This window comes from Haliaeetus albicilla, chromosome 12, assembly GCF_947461875.1.
Source record: "Haliaeetus albicilla chromosome 12, bHalAlb1.1, whole genome shotgun sequence".
In the NCBI taxonomy this organism is placed as follows: Eukaryota; Metazoa; Chordata; class Aves; order Accipitriformes; family Accipitridae; genus Haliaeetus; species Haliaeetus albicilla.
In genome coordinates, this window is record NC_091494.1 from 7,668,100 (window position 1) to 7,686,246 (window position 18,147).

At 38.3% G+C, this 18,147-nt stretch overlaps 1 protein-coding gene across 7 annotated transcripts in view; it reads left to right on the forward strand.

Annotated features, from left to right (window-relative positions):
* Positions 1 to 16,208, forward strand: part of PEAK1 (pseudopodium enriched atypical kinase 1) — a 125,248-nt gene extending 109,040 nt beyond the window's left edge. For all 7 annotated transcript variants that reach the window (XM_069797885.1, XM_069797881.1, XM_069797883.1 and 4 more), the window contains one exon: positions 8,771 to 16,208. In XM_069797885.1, the coding sequence (XP_069653986.1) occupies positions 8,771 to 9,928 (1,158 nt within the window). In that variant the 3' untranslated portion in view covers positions 9,929 to 16,208. The remainder of the gene's footprint in view (positions 1 to 8,770) is intronic.
* The last annotated feature ends 1,939 nt before the right edge of the window (positions 16,209 to 18,147 follow it).

Sequence of the window (18,147 nt, forward strand, 5' to 3'; positions counted from 1 at the left end):
GGTGCTTTACAGTAACAAAATGTTGTTACCACTCCTGCATGATTGTTTACAAGAAAGATATAAAGAAATAAAAGGTAAGATTGGTGCAACTGATATGTTCTTCTGAAACTTGAAAAGCCACCTTTGTAAGGCAGATTTGTGGGCATAACTATTTATATTTCTTTAGTTATCAAGGACCTCTTTTTGAAAAGATATGAAATGAAATATGGATGTTTTGTAGATGCCACATCCAGTGGTACCAAATGGCTGAGAACCAGACCATGAATATATCTGGCAATCTACTCTGGCTGCAGAATCAACAGTCTGGCATTACTCAGTTTGGGTTTTTTTGGTTTTAATGCAATGATGCAAAAATGGTTGTTTTTAGGACCCAAAGTGGTATTTTTCTATATAGGCAGGTTTGGGTTATCACTAATGTGATTCCTCTTTGCACAGTATGGATGTGCCCTTAAACTATGCCCTGACATGCAAGACCTATGTAGTTGTTTTCTTACCTACTGTCCTTCTAAATACATTTCTTTTGTAGAAAGCCAGTGAAAAGAAAGAACAGCCATGTAGCATGGTCAAATATGTGCTGTATTTTTTTTTTCTCTTGTAATTCAGATGTCTTAAAAATAGTTGTCAGACTAACAAAATTTATTGCAACGCAATAGGTGTGATCATCTTGAGAGTGAAGTACCTTGACCTGGAGGTCACCGTGAGCTGTTGTGCCATTAACAATGACAGGAAAAGTTACTCTTGAAAATACCCTCCTTAGCACTTAATGTGATATAGGAAGATACTCTCACTACAAATGTTCTCTGATTTCTTTATAAGCCAAGCAGGACCGGCATACAGGACTACTGATGTCTTTTCATTTTCTCTTTTACATATCTTAAGTATGCATTCAGCTAAGTTGGGTTCTCTTCAGTTGTCTGTTTCTTTGGTGTATATTTTTATTACTGCATTCGCTATGCTAATATTGAATTATATAGCATTTTTTAAACTGTGGTTACTGGACTTTTTTCCCCTAAAATCAGTTATAGTAAATTTCAACTTTGTCTTAACATTTGCCCCAAGTTGTGGGGACTTATCAGTCCAGGATCAGATTTGTACAAAATCTCATAACAACAGATTGCTATTACATTACACAGAGATTTGGGGAATTTCACTTTAACGAATATACGAGTTTTACTATCATGGGTATTTTTTGTCTGAGCCAAATTACTTAATCATATACCTACAACAAATAAGCTATGTATTCCCGCCATTTTAAATGCCTTGTCCCCAAAACAGGATGGCAAAAAATAGTGAGATTAAAGTTTCTGGTGTGCCTAGAGAACCAAAAATACAGTCTTCCTGTTATTTTTAATCAAGTCTTAGAAATACATTTTGAAAGTGTATATGGAGCCACATCTTTGGACAGTGTAAATTTATGTAGCTCTTCTGAATTTTGTAGAACTACCCAAGCAATACTGGCGAACAATTCAGACACTTCTTAAGTTCTATGATTTTAATATTAGGTTTGAGAAAAAAATGTGATAATGGGATTTTTAAATTATTATTCTCTTTGTAGAAAAAAAGAGATTCCCCCCAAACGGTGTTGAGTCTTAATGCATAAGTAAAAAAAAAATTACATTTTAATATTGTTATCTCCAAAGGTAGAATGACAAAAGCACTGCTAAAAATCAAGCTTTATCCATTTGACTACTGCTGAATTAAATTTAGAAGAATGAACCTTTTGTGCAGATGAATGTACCAGCGCACCTTTACATTCTAGTGGTATCGCCACCAAAAGATGCTCTGATAAATTTGGTGGAGAACGAACACAACTTGCTCTGTTGGTGTGGATATTAGAGGAAACATTGTTCATAGGGGTGTGTTGTTTCAAAGCATTGTATGACGCTTTTTGCTTCACTCTCACCTAATCTGCTAGTAAACATCCTGTGCAAAAAAGTTGCAGGAAGCCATATGGAAATTACTTTGACTGAAACATTATAAATAAAACCAGTAAATAAGTCATGATCAGAAAACTACTTTTCCAGATGGAAAAAAACAGAAGTTCCCTTACAAGAAAGGCTTCCATAAAATTCCAGTCCCTAAGGTATTTTTCCTTCACTAAGTGCAGTACCACCTTCTAAGTAGTTGGTGGATCTGGGACAATATGCATAAACATTCCTCTGAAACCACAGTCTTATCAGTAGTTCCAAATATGTAGTGGAAAGGTTACACTAAAGTAAAAGCAGCGGAGAGCACCAGCTTTTTGTACAAAGTGGATTGGATGAGTCCAATTCTTAGTATCCCTACACAGACTAAGTAAGGCAGTGATATGACAGGGATCTTTTTTATTTAAAAAAAAAAAAAAAATAGAATGAATAATAGTTAGACAAGATAATCACTGTGCCAGTGACGTAAACTCTTTCCACTTTCAGTATTAAACGCTCAAGGAAATTACTGTATGATATCACAGACAGACACATAGAAATCATGATTCAGAGTCCACATGGAACAATACAGACATAAAAAACCAGCAGGGTTATGGTCTGCAGTGTGTGCGTTCTGGCCACAGGCACATGTTGCAATGCTGTTCAGGCAGGATAACAGGAATTGCAAAGGTGCAAACAGCTCAAAAGGAGCAGTTAAAATTTATTGCTTTGATTGCTACAGGGCAGCAGAAGTTCTTCTAGCAGTAAAACCTTAGGATTTCTTAAGGTTCCTGTCCCAAGTATAAAATAGAGCAATGCAGAAGTAAATAGTATTGGGCTGAATGTGGCTGACAGTTTCCTAGTTGCAGCTGACAATTGTTTTCTAGTTATGTTTAGTTTGTCACAGTGTGCTAAGGTGTTTTTTTGGTAATTCAGTTTCCTAGTGGAGCTTCTTGGCAGAAGTGTTATTAAAGGCTATCCCAGAACTTCATGGGTCAGATCAAAATAAAGCGATGCACATTAAACTTTTAGCCCATTACAAGTTCAGTCACAGCAGCATAGAATTCTGTGCTTTGACACATCGTTAAAAAGTCAAAGCTGTATTCCAAGGTATCTTTTAAACCAGGACACAAGGCCAGATCAAGAAAATGAGGTCAATCAGAGATCAAACTGGCCTCCTTGGGAAACAAGGTTGTGCCAAGAACAAGCTATCAATTTGGGATTAGCAAGCTTTCATTCTAAGCAGAATTTCATTTGCAGTTGTCCCTCTGTGCAATACAACAAAGCAGCACAGATGGTGCAGTCTTTGTGATCTTCTGTGTTTCTCATTTTCAGCACTTGTGAATTCATTTCCGACAATATTCATCGTACTTTTAAGTTCACTGATGCCCTGTAAAATGCATAGGACAGAGTGGAAATGAGATTCCCTGCTGGTAAAGTGGAAGTCAGCTGATGGCACAGTAGGCTACTGGACTCATAAAGGAAAAATAAAAGCTTATGCACAACAGTTTTTAGAAGCTCTGAAACATTAAAATCTTGCTTCTTAGGGATGGGGGGTGGGGGCGCAGGAATTGAAATGGCAGGATATAAAGAAACCTCTCCTGTCCCTATAAACGTGACCAAAGTTTAGTTCATATGGATGCACTAAAGAAAAGATACATGATGACAGTGCATTCCAGTGAAATGGAAGATGGAAACTTTCTGTTCCTTCCTATTCATATCTCCTTTTTTCTCATTGCTTTCTTGCATCATATGGAAGGGCTTTTTACCAACATTGCTTCATCTGTTGAACAACCAGCTCTTCATCAGCTTTAGTAATAAGGCTTGCCAAGCCCTTATCAACAGCTTTCTTTCAGCTATTATCACATACCATATCTTCATAGCTCAGCTGACTGTATTTCATTAAAGCAAATGGTAAATGACTGATTGATCCTACTTTCTGTCCATGTTTTAGTCAAAAGTATTTCCACCTTTTTCTCTTCCTGTGCTCCATAATAGGAATTCAACATACTATATATGTAAAAGGCAACATGATTTCCGTGTTTTTTAGAGTAGATGACTGGAACAGACAGAAGCTTTAAAAATCATGCAGAGAAAACTGGGCCATATTATTTACACAGTTTTGACAGCACAAACAGAAAAGAAGCTTTGTATCTACTCCCTTAGCAAGTCATCACAAGCAGTCTAAAGCACGTGCTAATGAGGCCATCAAATTTCACAATTTGTTCCCTAAATCTTTTCAAATGTAAATGTAGACTTTGGTTGCATAACTTACTATAACCATTTTGAAAATTTTATATCTTGGTCATTCAGATGATAGTTTTAGGTGATAGTGGAGTTATTCCAATACAAAATGCTAGGGTGAGCACTCTTACCCATTAATGGTATTAAACACTAGCATTCACTACTCTATTGCAAAATGGTTAATATAAAATAGAGTTCTGAGTAGAAGCTGCAACTCAGAAAATTATAAAATAGAACAAGAAGTTTGTCAGTATACAAAATTTACATTCTATAAGCTGTTTTTGAACAGATCAGTAAGAAAACTTAGTTTGTCTCCATTGCTTTCAGTACATTTTCCCTATTCTAATAAGATATTGGTAAATGAGAACCTGAACTCTGCAGTCTAAAACCCTAGGACTTATCTGGACTCATGCAGCTGTATTTCACAGCAAAACTCTGAAGAGTAGCCAGACGCTTACAGGAACATCAGATTACTGCAGGTCTGTCTTTTAGAAACTGTTTTATGAATTCAGACAGGCATCCGATTTGTTCTCGTACTCCAGGTTTTGGGTGCTGCTTCTAGACAGCCTAGCTTTTCACTGCCCTTGTCAATTACAAAGTAGCTAGTGTACAAATTTTAGTGTTTGTATAGTCAACAATTTAATCAGCTCTAAATAACCCAGCTGCCTCTTCCACTTCTCACTTCATGTTGTTTGTAAACAAAAAGCCAGAAGCAGAAAATACATCTCTAATCAGATCTCAGTTCTCTTGTCTTTGTAGATACTGGATGCATGTTCGTGTACCCATATACTGCCCTGTATTAAACAAGAGAAGTGAAGGTGTCCAAAAGCCATCACTATTGGGCATTTGTGTGAATAGAGATTATTTTTTTTCTTTATTGGTTATCTTCTTTAACAGTAGACTAAGGAGGGGAAAACTGTATTCATGAATGCAGTCATTTTAGTATTGATTTTAATCATAATACTATTTAGCCTTTAATTTCTGTTTTGTTGATGTGAAGAGAGGAGTTTGAAACAAAAACTCGTATTTAAGAACTGACATGGGGTAAAGTTTGGCTCTGCTGTGGATTCAGACTTTAGAGTGGACACTGCTCTGAAGGTTTTCATGAACCACAGTAACAATGGAGTTAATAATGTGACTTGTTCATTTCTTAGGAAAGATCCAGCTGGCAACATACAGATCAGATTCCCCTTGCAGGCCGGTTCTGCTGGCTCAGAGGAAAAGGGAATGGGTGCAAAGGCAGCATACTCTGCCCTAATAGCTGAATGCCTTTTGGTGCAGATGTTCTTGGCCAGCCATTTCTAAATTAGAAGGATGCATTACCACATCCACAGAGGCCTATGAAAGTGTGCTTTTGTACTATCACAATTCTAGGATTGGCAGTATCTTCTAAAATGAGTGAACCAGGGCTGATTTTGAGAGATGCAATGCCCATCTCCTATTATTTTAACTGAAATTCCAGTAGTAAATTTGAGAGCCCTTTTCTGAAGTAGGAAAAAGAGGCTGTCCAGGACTAAAATTAGAAACTAGGAATAAGTCTCAATTCCTTTGCTTTTCTTTTTCTATAGGCAAGGAGAAATCCTTTTCATAAACTTTAAAAAAGACCTTGTATTCACCAAATTGAGAAGTATTAATTGTTTTAAGAGCAAATACTCTGTGGAATATATATTCCTAATAGGATATCATTTTTAGTTGACAGGTGGTATTAGAAATCATCTGTGGGTAACATGAAACGTCATACAATAGCTAAGGGCCAGTGCGTATTCACACTTTTCTTATTAGCAAGTAAGTTTGACCTTAAAATTAAACTCTTTCAGAATGAGTTTATATTTTGGATTATGTCAGTTAAGTATTTTTAAAATATAAAGGCTGGATTACAACACATAGAACCTTTTCTGAAGTTGGAATTGATTATCCCCATGGCTGGTTGTACAAGAAAAAGGCCATGGACTTGAAGAGCATAGAAGACAAAACTATTTTCATTGTCCTTAACAGCTGTTCTCCCAGTCAGATTTGATACACATTGGTAGGGTCTACGCAACACTTTTCTACTTCTGTCTTTTGTGCAGTTTTAAGTATTTACTAAATCTGGGGGTTTCAGTCTCCAAGACACTCAGCTGACATTTTCTTTTCATATATAATTCAAAGGTTAATGCTGGTTTTTTACTGTATTTGTTTAAACTTTTGTAACCCTTGAGAGAAGGCATGGGGGACTTTCCATTGATAGCTTACTTCACCTCTAACAGTATGAAATACATTTGAAAATTTAAATTGGCAAGAGCCACTGTACAAAGAGGGTACCTATCAACATTTCCAGAAAATGATGACTTTCCTCTCTTAAATAAAATTGACTAGAAAATGCATTTTTCAAATTCGTTTTGTTTCTGCATGGCAGTTATAAACAGGCAGTTTAAGCTATAGTATACATAATACGTAAGGAACTTTAAATGCTTGTGAAGTATGGAAATAGGCACAGTATCAAAGACAGGAGGACGATCAAAATACTGTTACTACTTGTGTCTACTTTCATGATTATCTGACACTTGTCTGATCAACAAGCATAAAAGACTAACTCTCCTATTAAACTACATTTCTTAACCACATAAACACATAAAAGATGAAAAATCATTTTCTTTTTTCAGTTTTCTTGGCAGCGGGGGGTTGTTGGTTTGGTTTGGTTTTTTAGCGAAAGGTAAGTTTATAGTGTATCCTACATAAGTTCCTGAGAAGGGGTAAAAGGAGAAACAGGGAGAAAAGTCACTTTATGCTTATATTTAGAGCTAGTATGAGATTTGGGGTCCTTGGTTGTTGTGACTGTGTAGAAGTAGTGCTGACTTTTACCAGCCTTAGTTATCTGGCTTTCCCTGGCATTCAGAGATGAGCTAAGGGAAGCTGTAACTTCATCTGAAGAGAAATGCCTTCCTATTTTCTCTTCCTCTGAGCTTTGCAGTTAAGACCTGTTGGTGCATTATACCAGCTGAATACTTAGGCTCTAACTTTGTAAAGATTAAAACATACACTTAATCTTATACGCTTTGAACAAAGTCACTGAAGTCAGTAGGACTACGGTTAATATCCAGAGGTCAATGTGTCTGAGTCTTTGTAGGGCTGTAATTTTAATCGGTAAATGCCTTAGAACAGAGGTCTTAATAGAGGTTGTCCAGTGACTCTTGTAAGGGGGTTGGAGCTGCCAGTTGTTATGGCAGGGCAAACAATTAGTAATGTACGTATCAACAAGATACTTCTGGTCAGAAATTAAATACAGCTATATATGGCAAAATAAAAACATATACTTAGGATCTTGATGAATGACTGAAAGCAGTTAAGGTACCATGTTTCCATTCACCATCTGAGCCACAGGAAGTACGCTTGCCGACAGCCCCTGCCACGCACACATACGTCCCTCACTGCAGACATGAAGTGTTAGCTTGACATGGCTGCAGCTAATAGCTTTCCATTTCCAGTTTCAGTGGGCAAGGAGCATGCATCCAGTCACTTAATTCAGCTGACAGGTAGTAACTTGTTATGCCATGCTAACTCAAGTCATGTGCAATTGTTTGATCGTGTCCTCAGATATTCTGTGTATGTTTCTTTGTATCTCCTATTGCTATTGATTATTTTTATCTTGTTCAAGCTTTTCACACAAGCCTGAGAGAAGAACATGAAATAAAATGGTATGGATAAACAAGTAACTGTAAAGTAAGCTTCACTGTGCATTTACCATATATCAGCTGCTATTCTGACTGAAAGCACAACCTGCCTGAACTGTATTTTCCATTGAATAATTGTCCTGGTTTCAGCTGGGATAGAGTTAATTGTCTTCGTAGTAGCTAGTATAGCACTGTTTTTGAGCTAGGTATGAGAAGAATGTTGCTAACACTGATGTTTTCAGTTGTTGCTAAATAATATTTAGTCTCAAGTCAAGGACTTCTCAGCTTCTGATGCCCAGCCAGCAAGAAGGCTGGAGGGACACAAGATGCTAGGAGGGCACACAGCCAGGGCACCTGACCCAAAGTGGCCAAGGGGGTATTCCATACCATGTGACATCACATCTAGTATATAATATAAACTGGGGGGAGTGGGGGTGGGGGGATCGCTGCTCAGGGACTAACTGGGCATCGATCAGCAGGTGGTGAGCAATTGCACTGTGCATCGTTTGTATATTCCAATCCTTTTATTATTGCTGTTGTCATTTTATTAGTGTTATAATTATCATTATTAGTTTTTTCTTTTCTGTTCTATTAAACCGTTCTTATCTCAACCCACGAGCTTTACTTCTTTTCCCGATTTTCTCCCCCATTCCACTGGGTGGGGGGGAAGTGAGTGAGCGGCTGCGTGGTGCTTGGTTGCTGGCTGGGGTTAAACCACGACAATAATATATGCACAGGGAGAACTGCCTGCACATATCAGTCTGCAGTTGCCTACTGTCCAATGGAAACTGTTCGTGTGCCTTAAAATAGTCTGCCAAGGTCAGTTCAGTAAAAAATTCCTCAGTGCTTGTGTTTAGGGCTAGACTGTGGATAGCCATCAACAAAGTACATATTAACAAAAAAAAAAAAGGATATAGAATTTACAAATTTAAGAGTTACATTATGTCTATTCTGTTTATTTTCTTCCCCCAGATTTGTAAGAGCAAAGCTAAGGAATCCCAGCAGTATTATCACAGCCTATCTATCCGGCAAAGTCTAGCTATCAACTTTAACATCCAACAGGACTGTGGCCATTTCCTTGCTGAAGTGCCAGTTCGTCTCCTTCCATGGGAGGATGCCGATGCACCAGAGGTGGAAGAAGAAGAGCGGGAAGAAGTAGAGAAAGAGCCAGAGCAAAAGAACAGAGACACTCCTTCCAATACAGAGGCTTCACAGAAAGACAGCTCAAGCAACCAGGGGACCATCAGCAAGCCACGCAGCCGTGTTGTGGTCATCACGCGGGAGGTCCCATACTTAACAGTGGCCGATTTTGTGCGAGAATCTGCGCCCCGCCATGCAAAAAGCCCAGATTTATATGAGAGGCAGGTCTGTCTACTCCTTTTACAGCTGTGTTTGGGCCTGGAGCACCTGAAACCCTATCATATCACACACTGTGATCTGCGGTTAGAGAACCTGCTGCTGGTTCATTCCAGACCAGGAGGCAGCCCTCTGATCTCTGAGTCCATGGAACCCAGTCCCAACACTGCTTGCCCAGCCAGATTAATAGTGAGCAATTTCTCCCAGGCCAAGCAGAAGAGTCACATGGTGGATCCTGAGGTCCTACGGGATCAGTCCCGCTTGGCTCCAGAAATCATCACTGCAACGCAGTACAAAAAGTGTGATGAGTTCCAGACTGGCATCCTCATCTATGAAATGCTGCACTTACCTAATCCCTTTGATGAGAATCCAGAGCTGAAGGAGAAGGAGTACACTCGTGCTGATCTCCCCAAGATTCCCTGCCGTTCCCTCTACTCTCAAGGGCTTCAACAGCTTGCCAGCTGCCTGCTGAATCCCAACCCTTCAGAGAGGATCTTGATATCAGAAGCCAAGGGAATCCTTCAGTGTTTGCTTTGGGGTCCACGTGAGGACTTGTTCCATGCTCTAAGTACATCTTCCAACCCCTCACGGAGAGATGCCGTACTTCAGAACTGGCTGGATATAAAAAGGACACTGCTGATGATCAAGTTTGCAGAGAAATCTTTGGACAGGGACTGCGGAGTTATTCTGGAAGACTGGCTTTGTTGTCAATATCTGGCTTTTGCCACTACAGACTCACTTCATCGCATTGTGAGAATCATGCAGCAGCACTAGTTTGCAGAGCCTGTTGCTTTTCATGAAGCACCCCCCACCTCCACCCCAGCCCTCACTTAAGCCTGCCGTAGGGCTCACACTTTGTACAAGTGTTAAAAAATAGCCTAGATATCAAAGCCAGCAACTCTGAGCAAATAGGTTCTAACTGGAGAAATTGCATCCTGTACCCAATATGACAGAAACTTTACATTTTTGCCAGGCCTGTTAGGGGTTGATTATATATACGTGACTGCATTTGGATCAGACAGTATGTAACTTGATTAATATCTGGCTGAAAAGGAGAGCAAACTTTGATACCACTATTCCTAGCACTGCAGTAAACAAATTGCCCTCCTCTTCTGGGTACTTTCTGTCATTTCCGTATGTAGCATTGGTTGGTGAAGAGCAGTGACCGTAAGCAGAGATGGATTAGCTGTAAGTGTGAGATGAATGATCCACCATGCCACAAAACACTCATTTGCATCTATTCCACATATCGTGCAAAATTTTCTCTCAGCTTAGTCAGTCCCCCCCGAAGTGAGCTGGACTCCTCCTTTCTTTGGTCTCAACCAGTCAGATTCTGATCTATCTCTTACGCTTCATGCGTTCTTTTTTCCTGTCCAGATGTGGTTGTTCTGCTGACTGCGGCAAGTGTCAGTGGGCAGTAAGCATCTGTGTTCAGGCCTCTTCCCTCCTTCTCTGCCTCTGACTCACTGCCTGCCCGCCCATATCCTTTCTAACCACGGATCCCTGATTTCAACAATGCTGCCTTAATCAGACCATTACCCTTAGCTCAAGACCTCTGCATTAAAAAGCAGAATATGCACGCTTTGTCTATCCCATTTCCTACATGACATTCACCAGTCTGGACTGCTGATGTACTGTAGCTATAACCACGTTTATACAAGAACAATACAACACATGGTGGGCAATTGAATTTCCCCTTCCATTGCAAAAGGTACTAAAGCCTGACTTGAAATGGATAGGACGTACATAACCTTCTCTGACAATCACTGCTATGAACTGGGGATGAAAATAACAGCCACCTCTTCTGTTTTATTTTGGTCTGCTCTTGTCACTTGTGCCATATTGCAAAGTGGGACTGAAATTGGCTCTGCTGGTATGTTGGCAGGAGATAGAAATGTTTAGAGCTTGTCTTGTGTGTAGCTAACAGGCCACATGGAGACACTTTTGCTGCAGACAACAGTTCTCTAAAGGGTAAAAACAAGGGGGCAAAAACACTGTTGTTTAATTATTGAGGGAGCTGTTAAGTTTGGCAGCCACAACTAACAGTATTGTGATCCATTTTTCCCACAGCGGTGTTTGGCTGTGTATCTCTTGTCTGTTGTAACTAGTGTTTTCCAATGTTGCTATAGACAACACCTCAAACATGGAATGTTGTCAGAATAGCTCAAAGAGCATTGCAGACAGAGTTTTGGACTAGAGCAGGAATTAGGATTAAAGAGACAGAATTTTTAAAAACTCAGCCTGAAGGAGCTTTTCACTTTTAGAGGCCGCTGCTGACTTCCTTCCCTGACCTAACGGCCGTTTCGTATGGAACCTCTGCAGTTGTACAGACAGTGTCTTTGCTCAGTATTGCTAGGCTCTGATTTGTTTCCTGAATCGCTCTGAAGAATTGATCTCGATGCAGGGGAAAATGTGATACTGAATATTCTGACCCGGGTGATGGAAATCAGACAGCCCTAGTTATGAGCCTGTGCTTCTCTCCTATGGATCTATGTGCAATTCTTGTATGTATTTTTTAAAGCTGTACATTACAGTGTTCACTTTACACACCAGCCTTTACCTGATGCTAGATCTGCAGCCCCTTCTTTTACTTTCCTGGCACATAAATGCACAGATATCTATGTGTTCTTTTTATGGATTGATGTTTCATTTTAATTGCTAAAACTGTGAGGAATCAGTTCACTTCAGCCTTGAAACAAATAGCCACTTTATACAGCATATGCATGCTTGGACCAGATGCACGGAAACTGAACAAACAGTCCTGCAGGCTTAAAGTCAGCAAAACTAGCTCTGGATCCACACCATACATTTGGAGGGGTTGAAATGTCTGTATTATTCTTCTCTGGCATCTATCAGAGCTAAGCTGAATAGTGTGTGGAAGCCTACATCGATTGTGCCGTAGTATAGACTGTCTTTGTGACCTTTCTAAAGATTTTTTTTGAAACTTCTGATTATTATTCTTTTGTTTGATTCACCTGTATCAGTGAAGGATCAGGCAAGGATAAGGATAATGTATTTTAACGTGATATATATTTTTTCTTTCTCTCTTTGGCAAAAAGGTTAAGATGGCAGCGTTGATGCAGAAAAAGAGGACAGTGCATTAAAAGCCCAAGTGCAATGTATGTAGTTGAGGTACTTCCACTACATCAGGAAAGAAAGTTTCTACATTGCTGCTGAGCAGCTCGTAGAATAACCTTTACAAAGAATCACACACACGTTCAATGCAGCCCTGCTTTATCTGGACACAGGAGGGCAATGCTCTCATAGCTTAAATATACCGAGCATGACAAGTCACTTGCATACTATCTACTAGTTATTAGTCACAATGTGTTGAGCTACAAGTAGGGCTTCTTGTTCACTGTGGTCTGGTTTTGTGTTTGTTTTGTAATGCGTGTGCGCACATAACTTCTCACATAACTCCTATAGGCCGTATGAGCAATTCTTGGACCACTTGCCGTTGCAGTGGGCTCATTTCTTGAAGCTGGTAGGTGTTCCCGTGTTTAAGGACACGTTCTCAGTGTCACTTTCATGTCAAAACGCACATGCAAAGTTGAATTTTGAATGTTTTACAACCATACATACTTAATGCAGCTGGTCCGAAGCCTTTGTATCTCTAGCTATCTAATTTCAGTTTGTATCTTTTGTGATGAACCAATACTCATTTTAGCTCTGCAGTATAATTAAGCATGGATAGATGTTCACTACCAATCTCTTTCTTGTGCAGCACTGGGTAAACTTTAGCAATTTGTAATGTTGTGTGGTTTTTTTCTTTAAAAAAGAAAGAATGGTCAAAGTAGTCGAACACAATCTGGCCTGAGCTATTCCTTGGGGAGCCTGAGGCTGACTTTGCAGATATGCCCATAACTGATGATTGTAACTGCGTTTCTGGTGGTTCTCCATCCCGGCAACAGATTGTGCCACATAAATGTACAAGAATGTATACATTAAACTGATTGTAAACAAATCCTAAGAATGCTACAGCATAATTGCTAAGCAAAAGGAAAAAAACCCGCTCTGTTTGTAACTGGGATCCTGTGTATGACAGGAACAAAACCCCTGGCTGTGCATGTTATAACTTACTTGAATATGTGCACAGATCTTGAATTATTTTTTAGCAATGTCGCACTTTCAGTTGAGCTCAAGAAATAGGAAGAGCTGCAAATCTAAGATAACAGTATTGACTGTAAATATATATTTTTCTATTAATAAAAGCTGTCATTCAAATATTTTTAACATGAACTCTACAGATTTTTCCAATGGAAACTAATTTCTGGAAAAATCAAATGGTTGTTTGAAGAATTATGATGAGTGGTTTCTGATCCTATTAGAGCCATTAAAAACCTCTCTAATGTTACAGAGAGAGCACAGTGATTGGATTCACTATGTTTAGTGCCTTGTCAAGAAACTAAAATGTAGCTGGTCAGTTGTTTGAAATCTTATTCTAATAGCCCTAGAAATAATACTGCCCACACTAAGATGCAAAAGACTTTACAAAATTAAATGCTATACTTTATATGATACTGAGTTATCTATTCAATGAGATTTGGGTTTGGAGTTTATGTGAACAAGTTCCTTTAAGTTGCTTGTAGTACAGCACAAACCTGAAGTAACAAAATTGTGAGCTTTCAGATTTGCAATCTGCACAGGGAGAATAATAGTGGATAACAAGTCAATTGGTCTAGACTGACCACAGCATCAGAAGCCTATTGCTTTGACAATCTACTGCAGACACAACTTCTAGGAGATGAGGAATTTGATTAGTCTGAAAGAAGCAGTGAAGGTAAAATGTGCTGCTCCTTCTGTAGGTAGTGGATGTGCTGCACACCATACTCTGGTGTGAAATGCAGACCTCTGTTAAAACAGGAGTTCTAAAAAAATTAGTCCTGAGATATTATGGAAAATGGTTTTGGGTTGTATTTCTTAAATGGGAATTACTTATTCAATAATTATCTTTCAAATCTCAGATCTGATCCAGTCAATATGCGTAACCAGGTGAATATAAGAGCATCTGCTAGTAAAAACTTGCCTACAAATTTTCAGGAATGAGGGAATCCAGAATTTTATTCTGGAGCCTCTGGAATGTCCAAATGTAGAAGTCTGGTCTCACATCAATATTCAGATACAATGAAATCAATAACTCAAGCTAGGGTATCATGCTGCTGGCCCACAGACAAGAATGCATTTGGCATTTACAGAAGTGTTCCACCTTAACTCTTTTATGGTCCACACATCCTGGCAGCACCCACAGGGTATGAATGGATTATCTTGACATTTTAACACATGGGAATTCCCACATATTAGAGAGAAAAATATATGCTTTAAATAAATCACATGTGTGTTAGGGTTCAGCTACTTGGAGAATTTATTCAGCAGCTTCACACTGTAGGTCCTTAACTTTAGCATGTAAAAGTAGTATTTGCTGCTGAAATAAAACGTATCTGTTTCTTAATTCTTGTGCTGAGATGCCCTACCTTAATTAATTTTTTTTTGTTTGTAATAGCAATTAAATTCATATGTAAATAAAAATTAGTCCTGTTTGTTTAAATCAATTGTAACTTTTCTGAGGGATACAATGGAAACTGAATCAGACCTTTTAATGCACTTTCCTTTCCCCCTTTCCCCAAATAGGAATTAAGCTGTTTCTCTGTAGAAAAAGTACATGACCATTATTCCCTGCATGACTAGGCCACCTATCTTACTCTGATTTTGCAAATATAGTGTTGGTTCTGCTAAAACTCCTGTAAAACCTAAAGCACAATCACAGCCCTTCAGTCCGTGTAGAGAGAGATGTGATGATGATTTAGTTATGCAGTAAGATAACATCAAAGAAGTGCAGAATAGAATTTTAAATACCTCTATAAAAATACACCTGTGGAAATATTCTGTAAATAATCATCTGGATTCCAAACACTTCAAGGGAAGAATAAACAAAAAATACTTTTCAGAAGAAATCCTGGGGAGAAATTTCTTTAGGGCACCTTCAACTCCAAAAGGAGGAGCAAGTCCTTCCCACTGCTGTGTTGCAGAGAATTCCTAAGTAGACATTTGTATGGATTTTATTATTCACCTGGATGCAGTATTAGAAGAACATGATTTTGAATAGGTGTAGAATGTAATTTAAATAATTTCCTGTAAGTCTCCTTGCATTGGTGCTCCACTCAGCATTTAGTTGGAAACCACAGAATGCTTTCAGATCAAGCAAAGTTGCCAGTGAGAAATGAAGTACTCAACCTACCTGTACATAAGCATTTTACCACTCTACAGAATTTGGGAATTTGGTTTGTACTTCAGACTATAAAGACTTTTTTTTTTTCCATAAATCCAAGGGCAAGATTTCAGGGATTAATAAGAGGTTGGAACTTTTTTTATATGGAGGAAATATTTGTTCATATATCTATATATACATACATATATATATGAGTGCATGTGGGCATGTTTTATTATATATGTATGTATATGAATTTTTGTATCCCAAAAGTATTCTTTGCCCCTTTTTGCTTGAAAATATATATATTATATATTGTATATATAATATATATTTAAGAGTGTGTAAATTTTAATATAGTCACTTCATAAATAACATCTCCAAAAATTACTCAAAACTGTTTCTTTGTCCTTTGGCTTGTTGGTATTAGAAGGTTTTGCAGTTGAAATCCTTGGGTTTTTTTCTTTTAAAACTTAATTATGCTGAGCATTTAAGAATATGTTCTTGTTTTTAATAAAAGGGGGAAATTTATTTTTAAATTAGGGATTCCAAAATCGATGGACTTTTATAAATGGGATTTCTTTAAATGCCTTGAATAAGGGATTTTTTTTTTTTTTTTTCAACTCCATTCTTGTAGGTAATTTGTATTTGGAATTCCTGGTTGCATTGCTTTATCTGGTGCTTCATATTGATATTTACACATTTTTATATAAATAAGTATATAAACTTCAAGCCTTCCTTTGTGATCAGGGGCAGTTACACTCTGGTTTGCTGTGGTACTTTGCTGTGTACTCTGTGGCATTCATGTTACTGTGTAAATAAACTAGTTTTATTACACTCAAAATCAAACTTGCAGTTGTCTCATTTTTTCTCTCTTCCTAGGCAATTAGACAAAAATGTGTATTTCCAAGGAAAATGCATGTGGCAGGTCCAGCAAAAGGTTTTACTGCAAGAATAGCTGGCTGCTTTGCAGCAACAGCTAGTGTACAAGTGTGGCAGATACAAGCCTCGGTTGACAATGTTACTGATTTGTTATTAGTTAGAATTTAATCATATTTAATTTTAATAGGAATATGGAACTATAAGAACTATTTAGCAAAATTATATATTGCATTTTATATATTTAACCAACAACTAACAGCTGCTGTGAAATCCCCTGTATGGCCCTGTACCAAGGCCGGAGGAATTGGTTAAAATCATCTAGTAGGAACATTTAGAACTTAGATAACAGATGTCAGAATTTCAAATTAATAGGAACTTAGGAACTTAAGAAAATGTATTATGTGTAACTGTAAGAATTTGAGTATTGTCTGAAATCAGTTAACCACGGAAGCTTTGGTAAAGATTTACTTTGATCTAATTAACGAGAATTCCAATCAGTAGAGTTAAGTGAGATTAACCAATGATTGTTTTAGTATAAGAATATTGATAAGGTGGTGTGACTGAGGGCCAATCACTAGAAATATTAAATTCAAGAATTAACATTGAATGTATTTTATGTAAATCTAATACATGATGGGAAAAATTGTACTGCGCAGAATCACATGAAAGGTCAACTATCGGACAAAGTGAGGAAGACTATGGAAGACCACCAGAGGGCTTCTGAAGACCACCAGAGACCTTCACTGCGCCTGCATAAAGGACATTTACATATGCTAATAACTTCCCAGAAATCTAATGAATATGCATAACATTTCTCGGAAATCTAATGAATATGTATGAATAAGTTTAATATAAGGTGTATGATTTTGGTGTTCAGGTGTGCGTGGTTCGTGAGAGGACTCGCCCGCACACCCAGCCGTTAATAAAGAAGTGTCTGCTTATCTACACTAAATTGGTGTTGATAAGTTCTTTATTCCGAGTTTTTCGGTAACAGTTTCTGGCGACCCAGATGGGACCTCACTGAGAGAGACCGGAGGAGTCGGGGACTTGATCGGTTCCTGCCAGCACCGAGGATTTCTCGGGGATACCCATCAATCCCCAATCCATAAGGCTCTCTGCGACGTCCCCTGGATTTTGGTAAGACACTTCTTTTCTTTGAAATATTAAGGATAGCTATCTGGGTGGGTTAGAGTCCCACCGTGTAGTCTGCCTGTCAGACACGGCGAAAGCTGCGCAGGGTTGGACTGAAGGATCCTGAAGGAAGTGGAAGCCTAGGCGTCTGCCCGTAAGACATAAGTGAAAGCTATTGTTGGGTTGGACAATTTGGGAGTGGGTTAGAGTCCCACAGCTTTTGAAAATTCTGGGTTGGAGTCCCAGCTTCAAAAAGCATTTTGGAAACTTTGGGTTTGAGTCCCAATTTCAAGGAATCTTTTAAGAGTATATGTGTACCTTTGTGAGATATTTAGTGTATTTGGAAGTATCACAAATCAGAATTAAGAGTTGTGTTACAGTGTGTTATATACCTTTGTTTAAACTAACAATTGTGGAAAGGTGTGAGTGTGAGTGTTGTAAGTGTAATTGAGCACGAAGCGAGTGTGGAGTTTGGAAGTTTTAAGTGCGAGTATATTTTGCTGATTAATAATCTTGCCAGGGGATATTGGTTATGGCTCTTGCCTAGGGAAGTCGGCTTTGTCCGTGCCCTGGACAAGTAGGTGGACTCCATTACCTGGCAACAATTGTTATTTGCATTTGTTTGATATCTGGTATTTGATACATGCATTTGGTATTTGAAACTTTGTACTTAATACTTGGCATTTGATACTTGGTTTGGTATTTGACATTTGATATTTGATTATTGACATTTGATACTTGATATTTGATATATATATATTTAATAGCTATTTGG